Genomic DNA, 20649 nt, shown 5'->3' with positions numbered 1-20649 from the left:
ATGTACAGACATTTACAGCCGCGCTCGTGAGGAGGGGCCGGCACCGAGACCCCCGGGGCTGGGGCACCGCTCACCCTCGGCCGTGTCTCCAGCCGGGGCACCGCGGGGTTGAAAGGTGAAAAGGAAAGAAACCAGCCTTTGTTTGTTTCTTTCTTTTTTTTTTTTTTTTTTTTTTTTTGGCATAAGGTTATGTAGCAACGAAGGGTGTGCAAAGAGCTGGAGGGGGGCTGGAGGGTGTGAGCCCCCAGCCCGGAGTCCAGGCAGGCTGGGAACACCGGTGCGGGACCCATCAGTGCAGTCGTGAGCGACCCGGGGTGGGGGACCGGACTCGGCAGGAGCAGGGGAGCGACGGGGCAGCGTCCAGCACTGGCCCCCAGCGCCGGGGGAGGAAGGGGGCCCCTTGTCTGTACACAGATCAGTATAAAATCCTAACGCACACTAGTGATACAACGTAAAACCGGGAGCGGGGCTGCAGCAGGGCCCTGGCAGTCGCGCTGCAGCCCTGGTGACGCTGACCCGGCAGCAGCCGCACGTCTGTGCTCCTCCGCAGGCCAGGCAGCGTCCACGGCCCCGCGCGGAGGCCGAGCGAGGCGTCACCGTGGAAGCCATCCTCCTCCCAGGCCCACGGCTGCGGCGGCAACGGGCCGCTGTTGTGAGCTATGTAAACATAGGAAATGCCATCAGATCAGTTCTACGTGATGGAGTCCAGGTTAATTAAGAGTGTGTGATGCCCTTCCAGGCTGGCCTGATGGCTTCTGGGATGCTATTGCTGGAAGGCCATGGCCACATTAAGGGTTTAAGTGGCCGCTCTTGCCTGCAAAGAACGTGGCAGATGCTTTTACATTGATAACAACTGAAGCTGGGGCTGCTGGAACTTGAGAGGAGCAAACTTTGTCTCTGGTGACGGACTCATGGTGTGTCGGATGCTGAGCCTAGAAGGAAGCCAGGAATGGCAGAGGGAACCCTCTGTGTGGCTGCTGGAGGTAAGGGTGATGGAAGGGGAGCACGGAGGACACAAGCCCCCCTCTCATCTGAAGGAGTTGGAGGGAGGTGTACAGCTGAAGAAGTCCTGGCTGATCTGGCGTGGGTAGCCCTCCAGCACTTTGACCTGGACTGGATCGAACTTCCAGTAATCACGGCCTCTCAAGAAATAGGCAAAACCTGTGGGTGAGAGAGGGGGCGTTAGGAGGGACAGGGTGCGCACAGCTCAGCTCTTTCCTAGTATTTTGTCGTCTTGACGCTCTGCAGCGTGTGCAGTACCAGAAGAGGCAGGAGATGCTGCTAGATTCATTTCACTTGAACCCAGCTTTGCGGCTTACACTGCTTTAGTTTTGATGGGAGCGTAAGCAGGATTCTGTTTTATATTCCTTGTGGTTTTAAATATGCTGTACCCAGGTAGTGGCCCGGATCTGAGAGGGCAGAGGACATCTGAAGAGGGCCTGTGGCAGGGAGCTTGTGAAGACCTGCTGCAGAGCATGTGTTGCTGCGGGGAAGCTGCTCTGGGATTCGGGCTCTGGAAGCAGTGGGGAGCTGTTCCACCGCATCCTTTGGGAGGGGAGAGGCTGTCACCGTGCCTGTCACCCCAAGCACCCTTCCTGGCCATCCTCAGTGTTTCTGTGGCACTGCCACGCTGTCTTCAGCATGGGGCACATCGGGGAGGACTAGGCAATCCCGAAAGTGGTCTGTTTATTCAGGACAGCTGCTGAGGGCTGTCTTTCTGCTGTTCTCTCATCACTTTCTTTGTAGTGAGTGGCAACAGCTGGGTGGGACTCTATGACCATTTCTTGGTCTGAAGTTTGAATTCTCTCTACGAAACACTTAACTGTTGATTGTTGCAATTAATAATGACAAAACTTCTCACTTTTATGGGAGAAGCCTCAGTTCCCTACCCGCTGGAGGGAGCTGCCCCTCTCTCTCTACACTATATGGCACGTACTATGGCTGGGAAGTGTCCACTACTACCCAATGTCTAAACCTGCCCAGTTCTTCCTGCTGGGCAGTGGTGTCAGCCTGAGCGCCCGCCCCAGAGCAGGCCATGTCCCTGCTGCACTGACCAAACTCATCCTGAAAAGCCGCATCGATCTCCTGAGGGACGCCACGCCAGTCGGCCATGGTCCGGGGGTAGATGTTGTCCACCTGGCGGGTGTGAGGGTGGAAGCGCCAGTAGTTGCCTCCACTGAAGATGTAGATCTTGTTCTTCTCAGCCCCCCACACCAGAGCTGCCTGCACAGGGGCTGCAGGGAGGCCCAGCTCCACAATCGGGGTGGGACCAGATACCCGTCTCTCGCCATCATAAATCCAGTACTGAGAATCTGGCGAGGAGACAGAAAAGGGAGACAAGGGTTCAGAAGCTCTTTGGTGTCTGATAATTCGGCAGTCAGCTGTGCAACTGGAGCCGGTGCCTTGGCAGAGCTCCCAGGGAAAGCTGTGTGTGAGAGGCAAAAACCCCAGCGGTGTCACGGATGCTGTCACTGTGCCCAAAGTGCCATCAGTGCACGGAGTTGATTTCCCACCTCAGTCCAACCTGGAGGGTGTCAGTGGTGGGATGACGAGGACCATTTTAGCAGCTATCTTTTCTCTACTTGTGGAAGTTATAATAGAAGACGGCTGGAGGGACCAGCCTCTAGCCTGCAAACTCAGCGCTTAGAGGAGGACATATGTGGGCATGCACAGGCGTAAAGGGGGCATGCGGCTGGAAAGGAGCAAGTTACAGAAACCAGGAAGAAGTTGCCAAGCTGAAATAGAGACTGGAAGCATATTTGCAGATTAGATTAAAATGTGAATCTCTGTAATTAGCCTACGGCATGTAATACTTTCCCCTTATCTCATTCTAACTCATGGTAGGAGCCTGCCAATTTTAGCACTGTAAGTCCTTGTGTGCAGGTCAGGTGCTAAGTGATCTGTTTGTGCAGGAACGCTGCCTGCCGGGCCGCGTGGCGCGCTTTCTGGTACTCGGTTTCAGGGTGCGCAGGCACGGCATGCACACCCAGGGCAGCTGGGTACCTACGCCATTCTGCATCCCTGCTATTCAGTTTGGAAAGAACATTAAGGAAAACAGTGGAGCTGAAACAGGGGTTGTTGCCAATCCTGAACTGCAGAGATGGCCAGGAGCAGGTTTGGTCCCCCATGGATGATCGGATTTTAATCCCTGTAGTGGCAGAAGGTTGCCTGGCTCTGCACACAGGCTCCCTGAGGGCTCACTCAGTCCAGGGGTGCTACAGCAGCTCTGCATCCAGGGCTCTGGGGAGCAGAGAAGATGCCGTCCATCCCCTGAGCAGGGCCTTGGGGGCACAGGCGCAGGAGTTTCACAACCTGTGAAAGCATCTGGGGCTCTCTTCTGGCACAGTGCTTCCAAGGACAGCTGGGGAGATGGAGCAAGTGTTTCCTTCCTCCTCCTCTGCCAGTAGCATTGCCAGGGCAGAGGCTCAAAACAAATGTTTGTGTTCCAGAGAAGGGGAATGGGATATCATGGCTGTGTCAAAAATAAAAGTGACCTTTCCTTCTCTCTTTCCCCCTCAGTATCTGCTGAAAAGTTTAAACTAAACAGAGAAGGAAACAAATAACAAGGATCACTTGCCCAGAAGGTTTTTTCTCTCAGGAACTTGTTAGGTCCTGAATACCCCTCAGTAAAGGAGATGCATTTCCAAGCCGTCTGATCCCAGTCCAGCTCTTACCTTGGAAAAACCAGATATTGCCCAGAGGGTCCTCGAAGGTGGCATCGACAGAGCTGGGGATCCCCTGCCAGTGGCGGGAGGCCAGAGCTGGGTAGCCGTCCTGCAGCTTTCCAGCTCGGAGCCGCCACACATAGCGGGACTTGAAGAAGAAGAGCTCCCCTCTGATGGTGGAAGCGGCGTCGAAAGCTGTGTCGCAGGCGTCGGGCTGCACAGGCTGCCAAAGCACGGACGGTCAGGAGCTTGGACTTGAGGGAGCCCCCCCTGCCCCGGCTGGGTTCAGTGGATGGGAAGTCCCTGTGTCCAGGCAGCTGTCCTGCTCTCCGCCAGTGCTGGGTGGGCACGTGCTGCCCAAAGATCCCCTCCCCGCACCCCCCAGGCTGGCCGGCAGTGCCAGCAGTGGGGTCCAGGCCTGGGCTCAGCAGCATTGGGTGGAAGACACAGACACCAGCCCACCTGTAAGCCTGCTGCTGGCCTCTCGGGGGGACAGTCCCCACAGCTGGGGACAGGCTGTGGTGTTAGAGAAGGACAGGGACAGGCTGTTGACTCACCTCCACGTTGGTGATCTCATTTGTTTCGAGGTCCGGCTGGGGCAGCTCTGCTGGCTGAGTTGGGGTTGGGTCGGGATCCAGTTTGGGTTTCCCGTAGAGGTACTGGATACCCTGCTTGTCATCCTCGCTCAGACTTAGCGGGTAGCGGAAGATGTAGAATGGAGACATCAGAGACTTGGAGACAGCCGTGTGCTGCAGGCCCAGGACGTGCCCAAACTCATGAGCAGCCACTTGGAGGAGGTCAGTGCCTGCAAAGGGAAAAGATGGGAGATGCTCTCAGGTCCCATTTGGATCACGTCCCCTGTGGAAGATACCTGCATCTGGGAGGATTAAAACTTGCTAATGGCCGTTGCCACACAGACAGCAGAGGGAGCTCCTTTATTGCTTGTATGTGGACTGTAGCAAGAAGGTGACATTTAGAAATAAATCCATTAAAAAATATCCAGTGTCAAGGCCTGGGCCTTCTTCAGACTCAAGGAGATTTATGGGAGATCGTGTTTTAGGAATACATGGCCTTGGAGAGTCTAGAAAAAGAGAGCGTGAAAAATGGATTTCAGTATGCAAAAATGTGTCATTTGGCAGGTGGTGGTTAGCTTCCAAGGGATCCTTTGTGAAGTTGATATATTTCACGGAAAGCTGGAAGAGAGGCATGCTAAGCAGCGAAGCTTGTGAGCCTGGCTGTTTGTTGACAAGTCCCAGCGTATTCATTCACTCGCCTTCAGCCAGAAATCCTCCGAGCTGCAGCCCAAGTGATGAGAAATGCAGGGACGTGAGTCAGCCAACCTCGCTCTTCCAAGCAGGATTTCCCTGCTGGCTCCAGGTCACTTCTTGGGGATGGGATAGGACGGGACAGAGGGGATGCAGCTGGCAGGAACGCCTGGGAAGGGTGGAGGGGAAGGTGAGCCAGCCGCTGTCTTCCTCTGCCGGTCAGCTTTACGTCGAAGCGATGCACTTGCACAGCACTGACCCAATTAAATCTAGGTCAGCTGAGAAAGAGGGATTTCTATGTCGGTGATTTATGACAAACTTTCAGACACTTGTGTTTAGTTTGGCAGGCTCCTCACTTGATGCTTTCCAGTGCTGGCAGATCAGCTGTGCTATTGTCAGATTCGCCGAGGGAGGTGAACAACAGCGCGCCTGGAGGAGCTGTGCTGGGGGACATCTCTGTGTCCCTCGCAGAAGGTCCCCCACAGGGAGTCCTGCTTTCTGCGCGGCTCTGGGGTGACCCCAGGCACACCTTAGCCCTCCTTATACTTCTGCTCTCCCTTCTGTGAAGTGAGGGTAAGGATTCCCCTGTCTCACTGAGAGCTGAGACAAGGATTTATCCATGCTTATATCGTAAAGCTCTTTTCAGGATATTAAATGGCAATTAGCTGCAAAGAGCTTTTACAACATTTATTTCTGGAAGACGTGGCGGGGGAGGAAAGGCCATGGAATAGGGCTGGATTCTGATGGGAACTGGCATCCATTTTCAGTTCCTGGTTTGCCTCCAACACTGCCTTTGTGGGAGACTGTAGGAAATTCTTCAACAACACAGGCAGCCCCAACAGAGGGTGAAAAACGGCAGAGCCCACCCTTCCTAAGGAGCAGAAACTTCTGCAGAAAGATATGGTGCTCTGTGGTTCTTGTTTTGGGTCAACAGCATGACCAGGGTCAGAGACAGAGCAGTCCTGTGCCCCACGCAGAGACTCAGGGTGGGACACAACTGGCAAAGACGTGGACTTTGGGGGAACCCATCTGAGCCCTGAACATCGACGTGGACAAAATGTTTGTAAACCCCAGGGAGGCAGGGGTTTACTTGGGCTTTTTGATTATGTCTTTGTCCCTGTCGGTAAACGGGGAAGGAGGAGGAGGGGCTGACCTGGGTTAATTTTGGTGGGTCTTGCCGAAACTGATGCTTTGGGCACTGGTGCAGATGGTCCCAGGCGATGCTGCAGTATCTCACGAGATACTGTGACACCAGACCCTGAGTGCCTGAGCAAAGAGCTACCAGCTTGGATCTATTATTAGCCAAAAAAAAAAAAAAAAGAGAAAAAAAAGAGTCTTGACTCCATGTGGCGTTGTTTATGGTCAGAGCATTCCCAGGCCACAGAGGCAGAGCTGGAGCCGGGTGGTTTCCCTTTATGGACTTGTTGAAAGAGAAAATACTTTGCAGGCAGGCGGTGAGCAGTGCGTGCAGAGGCAGGGCTGAGGCTGTCCTTTGGAAGACAACTGTGTCAGCCGGTGCTTGAGCCTCCGTTTTCCTTCCTCCCTTCCCTGCTTTATTTCTAACGGCTCCTGCCAATGCTGGGTGCAATTCCCCAGCGGCAGGACATGTGGCCGGGCAGAGGAGCCGTCTCTCAGACATGTCCCTCTTGCTCCCCAGGCACAGGGGGAGCCCACCGGGAAACCAGGGTCTTGGTGCTGGACACAGGCTTTGCTGTGGCTCAAGGGTGACAAGAAAAGACCTGAATACTAGCAGTAGGGCTGTAAGTGGTATGAGATGACAATGCACACCACAAAAATGATCACTGCCTTTCAGTTTTACAGGGCCCTGTTCACAGGGACTGAATCATTTCCAAGCGCCCTCACAAACATCCTGGAGCATCCCCAGCTGCCCCTGAGACAGTACCGTACCCAGGTTGTTCCCAATCGTCCAGGTCTCATCATAGTCGAAATGGACGTCTCCCTCACGGTGTGTCTTGGGGAAGAACGCGTGTGCCAGGATCCCTCCAGGCCCGTCGAAAGGCAAGTTATCTCCGTGCCAGTACCTGGAGGGAAGACACAGCACCTCAGACAAATGGCTGCATACCTGCAGTGAACAGCATCGCGTGGCCAAAGGTGGGGAGCCACGGTGAGGGGACAGCTGCTCTCCCTCCCATCCCAAGCTCATCCCACCAATCCAGACTGTTTCAAGCCCTTTGGATTCCAACAAACTCGGTTCTGCATCGGGGCACTGAGGAGGCAGAGCTGGGTCACACCAAGCCCTGGGGACTTCGTGTGTTTTCTCAGGGATGTTTCTCTCCTCACCCCATTCAGCTTCCAGCCCAGAGCTGATCATGGAGCCTAAAGAATGAAGGAGGTGACTGCTTGAGCCAAGATTAAGTGGACATAGCTGAGGGGACGCAGAGGGGCAGCCGGCAGCGAACCCAGCCAAACCCTCATGTCCTCGCTCAAGCCAAGGGCGCTGCTGACTAGTGAAGGAAACCCAGGAGAGATGTGGCCACTTCAGGGAGCTGAGGGAGGCACAGGCAAGCACCCAGCACGCAAATCGCATCACTGCTTGGACGGTCTCCACTGCCTTTATTAGTTTTGTGCAAACATGCAGCAGAGGGAAGTCTTTGCCCCCGTGCGTATTTTGCCAAAAGTGAATTTTAGGCCAGGAGCCAAGATTCATTTAACCAAGAAACTATATTTGTCTTTGGGCAGACAGTTACGTCGTTCAGTCAAGGGACAGGATGGAGGACCTGAAGATGGAAAGTCAAAACAAACGCTTAGGAAAACAGCCTGTGGGCAGAGAAATGTAAATGTACCAGGAAAATTAATGAGCGATCAGTAACGGTACTGCACGCAGCCAGCAGGGAACAGCTGCACTTACACCAAGCAGCCCACAACTGACAAAGAAAATAAAAATGAAACCAAAAAAAATCTAAGTGTCTGAAAGCCAAAATATGAGCCTCCACTTAAGTTTCTAAGTTGTGTGCTGGCAGCTCTCCGCTCTGGTCAGAGGCTTGGGGGCTGCTGCTCACCCTGGGAGGAGGGTGCTGCTGCCCACCGAGCTCACCTTGTGAAATCAATGACGATGTCAGCCCGGCCCTCCTGCACCTCGGTGAACGTCAGTGGGGTCACGTCGCTCCAGACTTTCAAAGCTTCCTCGATGGTCCTTCTCACTTTAGCTTTCACAAGTTGCCACGGGAACCTGATAATTCTGAAAGGCAACAGACACTGGATGAGGAGAGCACGAACCGCTGTCCCACGGACACTGCTGTCATGAAGACACTAGCTGTAGGGTCAGCGTCACTAGGGCTGCCACCCTTTCCCAGCACCAGAACTTCTCCAACCCGTAGAAGCACTGCTCTATAAACTGCAGCAGATAAACCCCATGAGTGCGGACACCCTCTGGCTGGCGGGCGCAGAGGTGAGCTCTCTGGAGAGCTTTGCAGATCTGTGTGTTCATGCAGTGAAGTGATACAGCCTTTCCCAGGGCTGTCCCCCATGAGTCCAGCCCCCCAGAAGTGCCTGGGAGTGGTGTGATGTGAGTTCTTCTCCTCAATCTCTGCATTTTTTGCCCCTGGAAAGCTGGGCACTCTCAGAGAGGCGCTGCCTCTTCTGCCCTCCTGTAGCACAAGCAGCCTGTGAGGTCTGCCACAGAGGGACCTTCCTTTCCCTTCCACTAACAGTGTTGGTGGGTGTTCGTCTCTGCTGTGTTTCTTTCTTTAACACTGTTGACCAAAAGAAAAAAAAAAGGAAGAAGCCTTTTTGTTATCTATAGCCTTCTAACGCTATGAGGAACCGTCTCCTGCACTTAATTAAACAAAAGAAGATTCACGTGCTGTCAAAGCCCATACGAGTGCGCTCACCTCTCCACTCATGCCCCTGTGGGCAACTGGGGAGGCAGCACAACCCTCCCACACGCCTGTCGAGCAGATTTGCAACTGAGAATGTGTGGGGTGATTTGGGCAAAACTTTACACTCAAGTCATGTTTATGGGAACATCAATAACAGCTGAATAAAAAGCTCTTTTAAAAATAAACGGTGAAGTGAGCCCACAGCGGGGTGGCTGGGGGGAGCAGAGGCGCAGCGGGAGAGGAGCGATGGTGGAGGCTCGGCTCAGCACGTGTCGGCGATTTGATGTAGGGAAGGGAACATATGCACGTGGGGGTGTTGGTGTGGGACTGAAACAACAGCTGTGGGGTGGCGGGCAGCTGTGTTTACGGGCGTGTGTGTGTGAGGGGATGTGGAGGTGCTGGGTACGTTCCTGCTGGTGGCTCACCTGCCCCCCGGCTGCCTGTCCCCAGCGTCAGGGCTGCCCTCCAGCTCTTATGGTCATGTCACAGCGTGCCGCACACCGGGGAACGTCACACTGAGAGGTTCAGGGAGGGAGAAGCACACCAGCCTGACTCCCGTTTTACGACTCTCTTACTTGTAGGTGAGATCAGTCTTGTCCCAGCGTCCACCGGAGAGGACGAACCGCTTCTGCCGGTTCCGCCCGTTCTGGCCATCCGGCGACGCCGGGAGGTCCGGCACACCGCAGCGGGGCGGGTTCCAGTGCGCTGCCGGCTCATCCGCTCCCACGGGGAAGCCCTTGGCGGGCACACCGGTCCCCACTGCGTTCACCAAGGAAGACAGCCAAGGACTCTGCTCCTTCCAGGTGTGATGCTTTCGAGACACATCCTAAAAGGGAAAAGCAAAGCCATGACCTCCGTGGCTGCGATGAGAGGTCCCGAGGCAGAGCGGTGGACGACTCCCCACAGCGGCCCTGCGGCGGTGAGTTCCACCTTTGCCCGGGGCTGTTCCCCCACTGCTGGGGCACAAACTGCTCCCCACAGACATCCTCCCTTCCCTGGGCTCTGCTGCTGCCAGGCCGGGTCACACCTGGGAGGCTCCGTGCCATGCCGTGGCACCCATGAAGCATTGGGCTATTTTTGGCCCACTTTTCCTTGGCAGCTGGCCGGCAGGAAATGCTTTTGCAAGCTGTGGATGAGAACCAGACCCTTCAAGAACAAAACAAATCCCTAGGGAGTAAATTCTCCCCCTTTGCCCCGCATCCTTTATTCCCTCCTGGCCCCGGTAGACGTGATATTAATGGCAGGAAGCCTTCAGTCCCCAGCACACAGTTGTGCTCCGCGTTCTCGCTCCCGTGCTGTCTCCTTGCTCTCCTGGTTGGTGAGCAGCCTCTCGGCATGGCCGGGGGACAGCACAAGCTGGGGAGCAGGACACCCAGATCTGGAGGGTGGCTTAGCCCACCCCATGGGGCAGAGAGCAGCAGCGACCGTCCCCGCAGCCCCTCTCATTGCCTGAGGGACAGGCAGGACTGCACCCCCTCTGCCTGGGGATGCGGTGACCTGGGCTCTCCCACCTTTAATTGGCAAAGCACGGTTCCTCTCGGCAATGTTGCATAGTGCTCATTAGCTGACTTCCACTGGTTTCCCACCTGGCAGCAGGACTATGGGGCCACCGTGAAACACGAGCCAGGCGTAATCCCCATCCTGCTGTGAGGCGCGTGGGGACAGAGGCGCTTGGTCCCTGTGCCACCATGCTGCACAAACCAGAGGTCCAAACGCAGATTTTTTTTTTTTTTGCCTGATTCTGTGCAGGCAAATTTAAAGGTGTTTGAGCAGCAGAAGGAGCTGAAATGCAGCAGCGATGCATCTCTACTCGGCTGGGCAGGCTCCGTCCCACAGGGCTCCAGCGAGGACCTGGGGTGTAGAGGTCCCCTTCCTTCTCCTGCAAAGAGCCGGCTGCCTCCAGGCCAGCTCTCCTGGCTGCCCCGCTGGGGACACGACGCTCAGGTGGGCACGGTGCCAGGGCTGCCATGATGCCGTGTAATCCACGTGCTGCCGCCGCTCTCTTCCCTACAACGAGCCCATTCATGCGGGCTGGAATGAAGTGTGAAGCCCTTGGCATTAATTCCACTACTGAGCTCCCAACTCTGCAGTGGCCCCGAGCCTCTGAGCGACGCATGGATGGACACGGGAGCCAGGGAGATCGCACAAGGTGCAGTTTAGGTGTCCGGCTCTTTGTGTGTCTGTTACCACTCCAGTTAGCTGGCTTGTCCTCCCCAGCCAGACAAGACACCCTTGGTGGCTTGTCACCTGCTAACCTCTGCCTTAGAAACCATCGACCCGATCCTGGTGTCCCAGTGCGCTTTGGCACAGCGCGGGAACCGCACCATCAAAACGTGCAAAGAGAGAAAGCCATTTTACAGCCTGAAGAGCAAAGCCTTCCTGAGCCACCAAGCCACAGCACTGAGAATCCAGCTAGTGCTTTGGTGGAAGGCAGGTGTATGGGCTGTCCCAGGGGAGTCTGCGCCGGGCTGCTCCTGCCGAACGCTGGAGCCCCGCCAGGTCGGAGGTACCTGTCTCTCCATCCAGGAGGTGCCTGGCACCCTGCCTGGGCTGGCAACTAGCGTCTGCGAAGGACAGCTGGCAGGAGGAGCTGATAAGGTTCATGTCCTGGCCAACAACTTGCTCCCAGCCCCGATGAAACCCTCTGCCAAGCACACAATGGCAGCTGTGTCACCACAGCCCAGCCTGGAGAGACGCCTGGCTCCTTGCTCTCGAGCGCACCCACGAGCACCTGCTGCCGCCAGAGGCAGGTCCTGCTGCCCAGGACATGGGGTGATGAATGTGTCTCATTTCACAGGACCAGGAGGTGCAGGACACCCGCTCCAAGGCACACGGGGAGAGTGGAGATGGACCCCGGGGAGAGCCCTCGCTGTGGAACTGGGAGCACTGGGAAACCCTCAGGAGTTGCCCAGGTAAGTGAGGGGGCTGAGGCTGACACAGATGGGCTTACTCCTGGTTTTTTTGTCTTGGCTGTGACAAGCACATTGTCCCTGGTCTCCCAGGAAGGCTGGTCGTTTCCCTCCTGGCCAGGAGCACTGACATAAACTGAAGGTTATCACTTTCCTCCAAGCAGGAGCGGAGAGAGGAGGCACTTTTCCTTCTCGCCCTGAGGGATCCCTTGTTCAGAGGCAGACCAGAGGTAGGTTTTCTCTCTCCTGTTTCGTTAGCTCAAGGCCGCTGGCGTGAATCCCAGCTTCCAGCCACCCAAACCCCACCTTGCCTTAGGCAGGACCCTTCCTGCTCCCTGCCCTCTGCTGTGGCCGCCCCGGGAGGGGACGCAGAGTGGCCCTGCAAAGGGCTCTGGGTGGAGGCAGGAGGCTGCTCCGGGTGCTCGCTGTGCCCCTAAACAAACAGCGAGTCTCTCCCTGTCGTCACCGCACCGACATTAGCACCATGGCAGGAAAGGGCTGGAAAATGCCACTGCAGGCGCAGCCGGCAAGGGGAAATGTGACGGGCAGAAACCACTTGCCAAACAATGCTCAGGAGACGCGTCAGGCTGGAGATTTTGGTCTCCTTGGCTGGACACACCTTGCTGCAGGCACTTCCCAAGGCTTAGATAACGTGTCCTCTCGCTTAAGGTTGCGTCCTTCCCACCCGGCGCTGAAGCCACCTCTCCTGGGGACAGCCTGCCTTGTTCTGCTGAGCGGAGGTATAATGCCCCAAAGTGAAGGCTGAGGGGTTTGCTTAGGGCCGTGCTGCTGCTGAGGCTGCTGCAAACCCGTGAAGAGAGGATGGGGAGAGCATGGCCTCTGGGGAACTATCAAGGCATCCCCACTCCTCCCATCCCACCGCCAGCAGGGAAAGGATTACCAAAGACCCAAAGGAAAGTCCCTGTGACCCAGGGCAGGCGTTGGGACCAGCTGAGTGCGATCTGAGCCTCTGGCGAAGGCTGAGTGCCGCCGCTCGCGCTGCCCTTCCCAGGACAGCCCGCGGTCGGGGCGGCTGCTCTGCACGGGAACAGGCGGCTTTTAGCCACGGGAGGAGGCCAGGGCTTTGCAATAGAGACTGAGCAGGAAAATGCCTGCACAACACGAAACCAAGGGCCGAGGGCAGTGAGGACGGCAGAGGAGCAAAGCTGTACACAGAGGGCTGTGCCGCAGGCTGGCCGCAGCTCCTCGCAGAGAAAGTGCCTCTTGCTAGCAGCCTGGGGACCGAAAGGCTGAGAGGGAACAGGCGGGAAAGGAGAGATCCCATGGGAGAGCGGAAACACAGCAGAGGTACACACTGCCCACTCGCTTCCTCGCAGCTTTATCAGCCCCCAAGTGCTGCGATACAACAGCCATCACTCCTGGGTCTGCTGGGGCGGGATGAACACCAGCCAAGCTTCCCAGGAACGCCAGCCAAGCTTCCCAGGAAGTTTCCCAGCCATCCTGAGGAGCCGGGAGCATCTTCAACCTCATTGCGTTGGGCAGCACTCGCCCTCCAGAGCCTCCTGGGAGGAGAAGCAGCCGGAGCAGCACAGCTCCAGTGGAGCACCAGCAATGCTGTGTATAAACACCCCCAGGAGCGAGGCCAGTGCCGGGTACCGCCGGACCCAGTGCTCTCCTCTGCCTGGCTCCGTCCTCTGCTGCCTGCCCTGAACTTAAACTTGTCTCCTCTGTCATCGTACCTAATTACCTGGGCTCCTGCCTGCTCCTGCAGCACGGACATGAAAAGAGACCCCCCTCCCCGTCAGACAGGAGTGACTGGACAAGTTACAACGTGAATCCCATCAGTCTTGGATACTTCCCCTGTCAGTGGGGGCTGTTTCCTCTTCTGCTAGGGGATAAGCTCATGGGGTTTCTCCCCACCTCCCTGTCCCTTCTGCTGCTGCTTTTCCTTTCTGCCTGCTTTCTTTGGTTACTCAGAGTGTTCAGCGAGGCCCTGGTGTTGGCTGCCTCTTTGGCTAGTAGCATTGTCCTCCTCCCACCTATGAGCCCATCTCGGAGCACTCCTGCCCTTAGCTCAACGCGTGGGGAAGGAGAGCAGAGATGCTTCCTCCTGCAGTTCTCAGGTAAGACAGTTCTCACCCCGTTTCTGTCCCCTGTTGGGTGGCTGTGCCCCCCAGGGGCTCTGCACCCCCGTAACAGGCTGCAGCAGCCCTCCTCCCTGAGATTGGCACTGCTGTCCCAGCACAGAGAGCGCGAGGGACAGCTTTCCGGCCAGCCCGCCTCTCAGCCCCGCATGGATTTACAGTGGTTGGATTTGAAAGTGCGGCTCCAACTGATGGTTAGTGGTAAAACCGGAGCCGGCTCCACCGTGGTCAGGTTGTGTCCCAGAAGCTGACTGGCCTCGGAAGGTGCTGATGCTGCAGTCACAATGTCATGGCAGGAACAGACGACGTTTGTGGTCTGTCCTGAGCTACGCGTGCTCCCGGTCAAGGCACTCTTAGTGGAGACAATGGAAACTCGGTGGGAACAATGCCGAGGCAAAGCCACCAAGTTTATTGATCCTACCTCCCCCGGAACACGTCAGAGTCTCCCAACCCCTCTAACGACAAATTCTTTGCTTAAACAAAATACTTCTGCTACAGGGCTGGCTCCTTCACGCTGGGCTGCAGCCCGGTCCCGCTGCGGACGGAACCAGGGGTAACGCAGGGTCTGAGGCCAAACTTTGGCCAAGCGGGAGGAGCCGCGGTGCCGGGCTGAGCACACACGGTCGGAGGTTCCTCTCCCCTCGCTTCCCATACTCTGTGGCACCACCAAGCGCTACCTCCTGGGGCCTGACAGCTTGTTTCCGGATTACTTGGTGGTAGTTGTTGTTGGCAACAAAAAAAGGAAAATGTTTATTTTTCCTAAGCAACGTGGAACATGAAACATTATGGACTGCAAATGTTTATGCCCACAGACAGAACGAGGAGACCCAGGCTCTGATGTAACAAGAGAAAGCAAATGAATAAACACTGCAGGACTATTTTTATTATCAGACACTTTAATTACGTGACAGTTTGTGAGTCTAGTCCATCAACAACACTGCAGCCAAGCTGCTGGTGTCACCCAAGCAACAGTTTGCCAGAAACAGGAGTACTCGCAAAGCAAACAAGCCCCAGGATGCTGGGACAGCAAAAGGTTTCAAGAGCCCTTAATCTGGTGACCTAGAAATCCCCTTGAAACCAAGAAACCGCTCTCGGATGCAGCACGCTCCAGGCAGAGGAGGAAGGGGGCTGAGATGTTTTGTTCACTGTGCGATTACATCCAAGGTAAGGTGAGCAAGGAGCTATCGGTGCCGAGCCCAAGGACAACCGCCAGGACATCTCCCGCTGGGTACGGCCACCTGGCACAGCGCAGCCCTCTTCGGAGCCACAGGGGAATTTCCGCCCTCAGGGAGCGTATGCTGGGATCTCCAACCCCTGAGACAACCACTGCCCCCCTGCCCACTCTCCTGAAGATGGCCGGGGGGTTTTCCCGCTCCGCTGATTTTCACAGAGACACTTTTGTGAGACAGAGATGCCTCTCTCCTGCCCAAATCCCACTAAGAGGAGGACGTCTCCCTCCTGTCTCTTCTTGTGGGTCTCATCCGCACCAGGATCGCAGTGAACCTCTAAAAACACATCTGTGGCCCTCAGTGAGCCCCCGAAGTGCTCCACGTTTCATTCAGCTGCACGGCTATGGCAGACTCAGCAGCGCTTCCATCCACGTTACAGGCTGGGCCGACCCCCGTGTAAGAACATCCAGGAACCCTTCATCTCCCTGTCTGCGTATTTGGGATTAGTAGGAAAGAGCCGACAGCGTCTCTGGTGGGAAAAGTCCCTGCAGGACAATTTTTCCGCGGAAGATCCCTTTTTTAAACAAAGACCTACACGGTGCACCCTGCCTCTGCGGAGCCCCCAGGTGGGTGCCGGGGCAGGCTGTGCGTGGGGGGAGCAAGCGAAGCGCGGCGTGAGCTGGAGTGGGGGGATCCTCCCCAAAGTGCTTCTCTCCTCCCTGCTCTCTTCCCCCTCCCGGCCCCGCTTTGCCGCCGCACACCCCGAGCCTTGCCAGGCTGCAGGGTGGGCATGTGCCTCGCATGCGAGAGCACAAACACGACAAACCCGCTGGAGAATAACTGCTTACATGTGTCTTGAGTCTCTCCCAGAGCAGAGGATAAACATGCCTAAGATCACCCCTGCGCTCCCTGCAGTATTTAAATAGCCAAACCAAACACTGCAAATCAAACCCTTCCTGCGGGAGCTGCCTGAGCCCGCAGCGGGGCAGGCGGCCGCCACGGCTCCGGGGCTGCGGGGAAGGCAGCACCGTGCTTCCAGGGGAAAACCTGCTGGGTTCGGGGTGAGAGCTGCGGGATACGGCTCCCCAGGGATTACGCTGGCAGCTGGGAGGGTGCCCACTGCTCCTCCACGGAGAGAGAGTTTCCCAGCAAATGGACTGAGTTTGATTTCCCAGGGGAGCCGCGAGCAATGCAGGAATTCAGCGTCTGCGTGTGCACTGCCCCGAGGACTGCAGATCTTTTGTTCTCAAGTTTTACAGTGGACACCAGACACAGCCTGCATCCTGCTCTCAGTTTTCTCTTTCTTTCTTTAGGTGCTAATATAAAAGCAAAGGCGATCTACAAGGTTTGCTACAGAGAACACAGCTCCTTCTGCAACTTGCCCCATGTAACCTGGCTTTAAAATTAATCTAAAGCCCTTGATTCCCTCCCCCCTCGGTTACTGCTGTTGTGACTTGTTACTGGAGCACGGAATAGTCACGGTGCAGCATCCTGCGGCGCCTGGCACAGCCCTTGCCCACCCCATCTACTGGCACAGCTCGAGGAAGTCACCATCGTCTGTCTTGCAGGAGTGTGAATCTCTTCTCCCAGCTCAGCCCCTCGGCTCCCTCCTCGCTCATCACCCGACAGCAAAAGGTGCCCAGAAGGAACTCGGCTGCTGTTAGACAGGGGGAAACACCTCTTTGTGTGCAGAGACTCGAAGGAGCCCGAGAAGTGACCATGCGACGGCATGGCAGGGCTCTCTAGCGACAGAGGGTGGAGAGGGCTGAGGCCAGAAACACAGGCGCGGGCCACGGCCAGCCCAGCAACCCCGCTTCGGCCATCGCGCACTGACGCGTGTGCCCCGGCCGGCAGAGGAATGGGCTGCACTGCTGGCAACTGGCGTTGTACGGGAGAGCAACCACCGTGGTGCTGGCTTCACCCGAGAGGCAGCAGAATAACCTTCAGAAGACTTGACACCAGATAAGGAGCCCCGAAGGGCAGCTATTCGGGATGAGAGAGGTGCCATTTGAAAGGATGGGAAATCATCGGTCCATTTCCAAGCCTAAACCAGACACCGCCTGTGCAAAGACTGAGTGAAATACATGGATCTGAAACCCCAAGCTCCACATGGCTGGTCAAACACACAGGCACAAGGTGTTCCAGAACAAAACATACCTGTCGGAGCATCACCTGGAGTTGCTGCAGCCCAGAGGAAAGTATTAGCACTCACCATACAGAGCATTAACCTGGGATGAGGAAGAAACTGTCTCTGGGCACAGACTGCCAACGGGGGGGACCTTCTTCAGGAGCGTGGGTGTGGATTAGCTGGACCAGGAGCCTGAGCAGACCTGGACACCTGCGTTACTTAGGGCTGTCCCATGGTATCTGTGTGCCTGGCACAGTGTTTCAGGTGTATCCTGAATCAAGGCCAGGTTGGACGGTGGTTTGAACAACCTGGTCTAGTGGGAGGTGTCCCTGCCCAGCGCAGGGGGTGGCTCTGGATGGGCTTTGAGGTCCCTTCCAACTCTAACCATTCTACGATTAACTCTGCACTCGTCCAGCAGCTTGGTGAATTCCCCGTGTTTGAGGGGCACTGGCCAAGGCAGACGGTGTGAAACCCAGGCTGGCTCTCCCTGCCCCGGGCATCTCGCACAGGTCCTTGCTGGCAGCAAGACCGGGACCAGAGGCTGTGCAGGTCCCTTCAGGAGCAGCAGCTTCTCAGCTTGCACCCGGCAGAGCATGAGGCACCTCCTGCCGAGCCAACGTCCCCGCGGGAACCAGCGGTCTCCAGCTTTAGACGGGTCCCTCCCAGCCCACCGCTCACCGCGTTCAGATGGGGATGAAATCTGTGGAGCGGTGTCACAGCTGGGGTGCAGGCTGCCACCACCGGAGTGCTTGGCCTCACCTTCCTCAGCGGCAGAGCGGAGCCAAGCGCAGTGACATTTTGTTTGGAATAATATGAGCACTTTGGGGGCCAAGGCTGCTCTGTGCCAAGTCCCAGCCCACAGCATATTTAGCGGCCAAGTTAGAAAGTACTCAGATGACAGAGCCGATAATAAAACCATCGACAGAACCTGAACTAATCCCCTTGGGCTGCTACCGGGCATTTGCTCTGTCATTATTTTACGGCACACTAGCGAAGCGCATACATATAATAACCCAATTACGCGCGCACATTCCCAGCACAAGGAGCTCTCTGTCTTCCCCCGTCCCCTGAAACCCCTCGCCGGCTCCTCTCCGCCGTCCCTGGGGCTCCCAGCTCCATCCCAGGTGCCGGGACCTGGCAGGAATGTGCAGGAAGAGCGAACCCCGCTGCTCCGCTCCTGCCTCCGCCTTTGATTCATCCCTCTAGGCTCGTCTCCCCGGAACGCTCCTGGGCACTGCCAGCCCAGCGGGCGGGGGGGTTATTAGCCAGGCAGAGCTCCGCTGCCTTTAAAGGAAGGGGGGGGGGGGATCCCGTGTCCTCTCGTCAACCCTCCTTGTCCCTCTCCCTGTTTTTCCCTTCGCTCCGCAGAAGGCAGCGCGCCCGTAAAAACTCCCCTAACACGCCAAGAGGAGCCCGAGGAGCCGGGGGGCGGCCGGGCAGGGGACAGCGGGGACTCCCGATGCGCTGCCCGTGCCGGCATCCCGGGGGCGGCTCGGAGCTGGCGCCGGGGGATGGCGGGGGTGGGGGGGGGGTCTGCCGGGAAGATGCTCCCCTCGGGGGCAAGGGGCGGCTGGGACTTGCCGGGGAGGTTGGGGGACGCGACAAGGGGCGTCCGGGACTTACCGGGGGAGGGGGCAAAGAGCGGCTGGGACTTTAGGGGACACACACAGACACACACACACACAGAGGTCTCACCGGTTTGTGGCGGCGGGCGGGGGCGGCGGGCGCGCAGTGCAGCAAAGCGGCGGCCAACAAGGCGGCGGCGGCGGCGGGGGGGAACGGCGGACGGGCCATGCCGGGCTGGGACACGGGGAGGAGGAGGAGGAGGAGGAGGAGGAGGACGGGGTTGGGGCCGGGGTGGGGGGGGGGGGGGGTGTCCCCGCTGAGCCTTTTTAATCTTTCCCCCCCCCTCAATGGCCGCCTGCCCTCCTCCCCGCGCCTCCTCCCGCTCCTGCCTTTTGTTCTCCCCGAGACGCGGTTGTACGGGCCGGGGGTTGGGGGGGGGGACACACGGGCTGGTGGCATCGCGGGAGGGGGGTCCCGCCCGTCCCGCCCCGCTCCGCCCCGCCGCTGGAGGCGGCGGGGCGGAGCGGGGCGGGACGGGCGGGACCCCCCTCCCGCACTTGCCCGCCCCCGGCCCCCGGTCTCTATGCAATGGGTGTCCCCCCCGGAGTGTCCCCGGGGGTGCTTTTCTGCCTGGCCGCCGGATTTTTGCATCTTTCAGCCTTCCGGTGCCCCAAACTGGGGATGGGTTTTAGGCGGAGGAGGGTTGAAAAGGTGGTTTTCAGCCTTTTTTTTTTTTCTTTTTTTTTTTTCCTTCCTGCCCTTCGGGTACCACTCGGAGCCGCCGAGGCATCGCCTTGGGTGGTTTTTAAGCTTATCTTTTGGGTTTTGAGGCACAAAACGCGGCCGCGGCCAAAAGCATCGCTGTGCGCCGAGCCCTTCGCTGAAATATTTGCAAAAAAAAAAAAAAAAGAAAAAAGGCTTTCCCCCCCGTGCGGGGTGCTGAGGAAGGGGGAAAGAAGGGAACACCCCCCTCATTTTGGGGATGCCAAAGCCACCATCCGCTCGGCCACCTGGAGATGGAGCAATGCACAGATCTGGCTTCTCGGTTCCTGTTTCTATGGGAGAAGCCCTGGACTGTGTCAGCATCCCCTCAGTTTAGCTGCAAATTGTTTCAAGAAATGTATGCAAATAAGAAAACTTTGATCTCCAGCTGCCGGGGCTGGTGTGCAGGGAGTGGGTAAGGCTTCCTGACATCCCGGACGCTATTACTGTTTCAGTTGTCTGTGATCAATTGTTCGTGTTTTGTTTTATGGGAACCGTACCGAGGGTGCAAATACCGGCTACGGTGAGCAGATGCGAGAAGAAAGAGCCCGGTTGTGGCCGTGCCTGGAAGGTGCCGCCGTGCTCAGGCAGCGGGCTGTTAGCGAGACGTCCCTGCGCCGAGCAGTGCGTTTGGTGCATCCCCGAGGCCCTACTTGTGAGAGGGGAAAGAGAAGGAGGGGAAGAAGCAAAAGGGAAGAAGTGAGGAGCTGGTGTTCATGGGGCTCAGACTCCACGCTGCGGAATCTGCCCTTCTCCTGCTGGTCTGGCTGTGTCCCGGGAACACAGAGCAGATCCCACTTTCTTGCCTTGCTGTGAGCCAGGCAGCTGGGTGCCAGCGAGAAACGCTTTACTGCCTTGGTCTCTCTTTTCTTTAGTGTCTTTTCTTTGAATGCTGGTGTCTCCGGGAGCTTGGTGCTTTCCAGACCATGGCAGTGGAGCCTGTCGGTGCCCTGGGAAGCGGGGAGGGATGTGGGAGCAGCTCGTGAGGCAGCAACAGGCAGTTTGGCTCTTCTTGATAAAGGGAGACCTTAGAAGGGGGCGTTGTGGGAAACACGGTCCTCGCAGAGATGGGACCGCCTGTGACAACTGCCGGCTCCTGCCAAGGCACTTCACACAAAAGAAAGTGCGTGGTGTGTTTGGGATTACAAATATTTCACAGCCGAGCAAATAGATGTTTGGCAGCAGGAAAACGGCCCGTTGGGTGTTTTGGGGTCTCGTGTGCTCACCTGCTGCAGAGGGCC

The 20649-nt window shown here is 57.1% G+C and overlaps 1 protein-coding gene across 1 annotated transcript; it reads right to left on the bottom strand.

Annotated features, from left to right (window-relative positions):
- Positions 1–30: 30 nt before the first annotated feature.
- On the bottom strand, positions 31–19083 carry MMP11 (matrix metallopeptidase 11). The gene is made up of 8 exons (XM_074606724.1): positions 18776–19083; positions 9345–9595; positions 7986–8129; positions 6839–6972; positions 4223–4470; positions 3675–3888; positions 2055–2312; positions 31–1161 (listed from the first exon to the last, which is right to left on the bottom strand). Exons 1-8 carry the CDS (start codon positions 18872–18874, stop codon positions 1028–1030), a joined length of 1482 nt encoding a protein of 493 aa, XP_074462825.1. The 5' UTR covers positions 18875–19083; the 3' UTR covers positions 31–1027.
- Between the last annotated feature and the right edge of the window lie 1566 nt (positions 19084–20649).

Source organism: Larus michahellis, chromosome 13 (genome assembly GCF_964199755.1).
Source record: "Larus michahellis chromosome 13, bLarMic1.1, whole genome shotgun sequence".
NCBI classification, from domain to species: domain Eukaryota; kingdom Metazoa; phylum Chordata; class Aves; order Charadriiformes; family Laridae; genus Larus; species Larus michahellis.
This window is presented reverse-complemented; position numbering and strand designations above follow the sequence as displayed.

Bases quoted from the DNA above. Each gene is read 5' to 3' on its own strand.
- MMP11 (XM_074606724.1), bottom strand. From the start codon at position 18,874: ATGGCCCGTCCGCCGTTCCCCCCCGCCGCCGCCGCCGCCTTGTTGGCC. The intron at 6,973-7,985 runs GTGAGCTCGGTG...TCTTCCCTCCAG, and splicing joins ATCGTCATTGATTTCACAAG to GTACTGGCACGGAGATAACT. The intron at 4,471-6,838 runs GTACGGTACTGT...TTCCCTTTGCAG, and splicing joins GACGATTGGGAACAACCTGG to GCACTGACCTCCTCCAAGTG.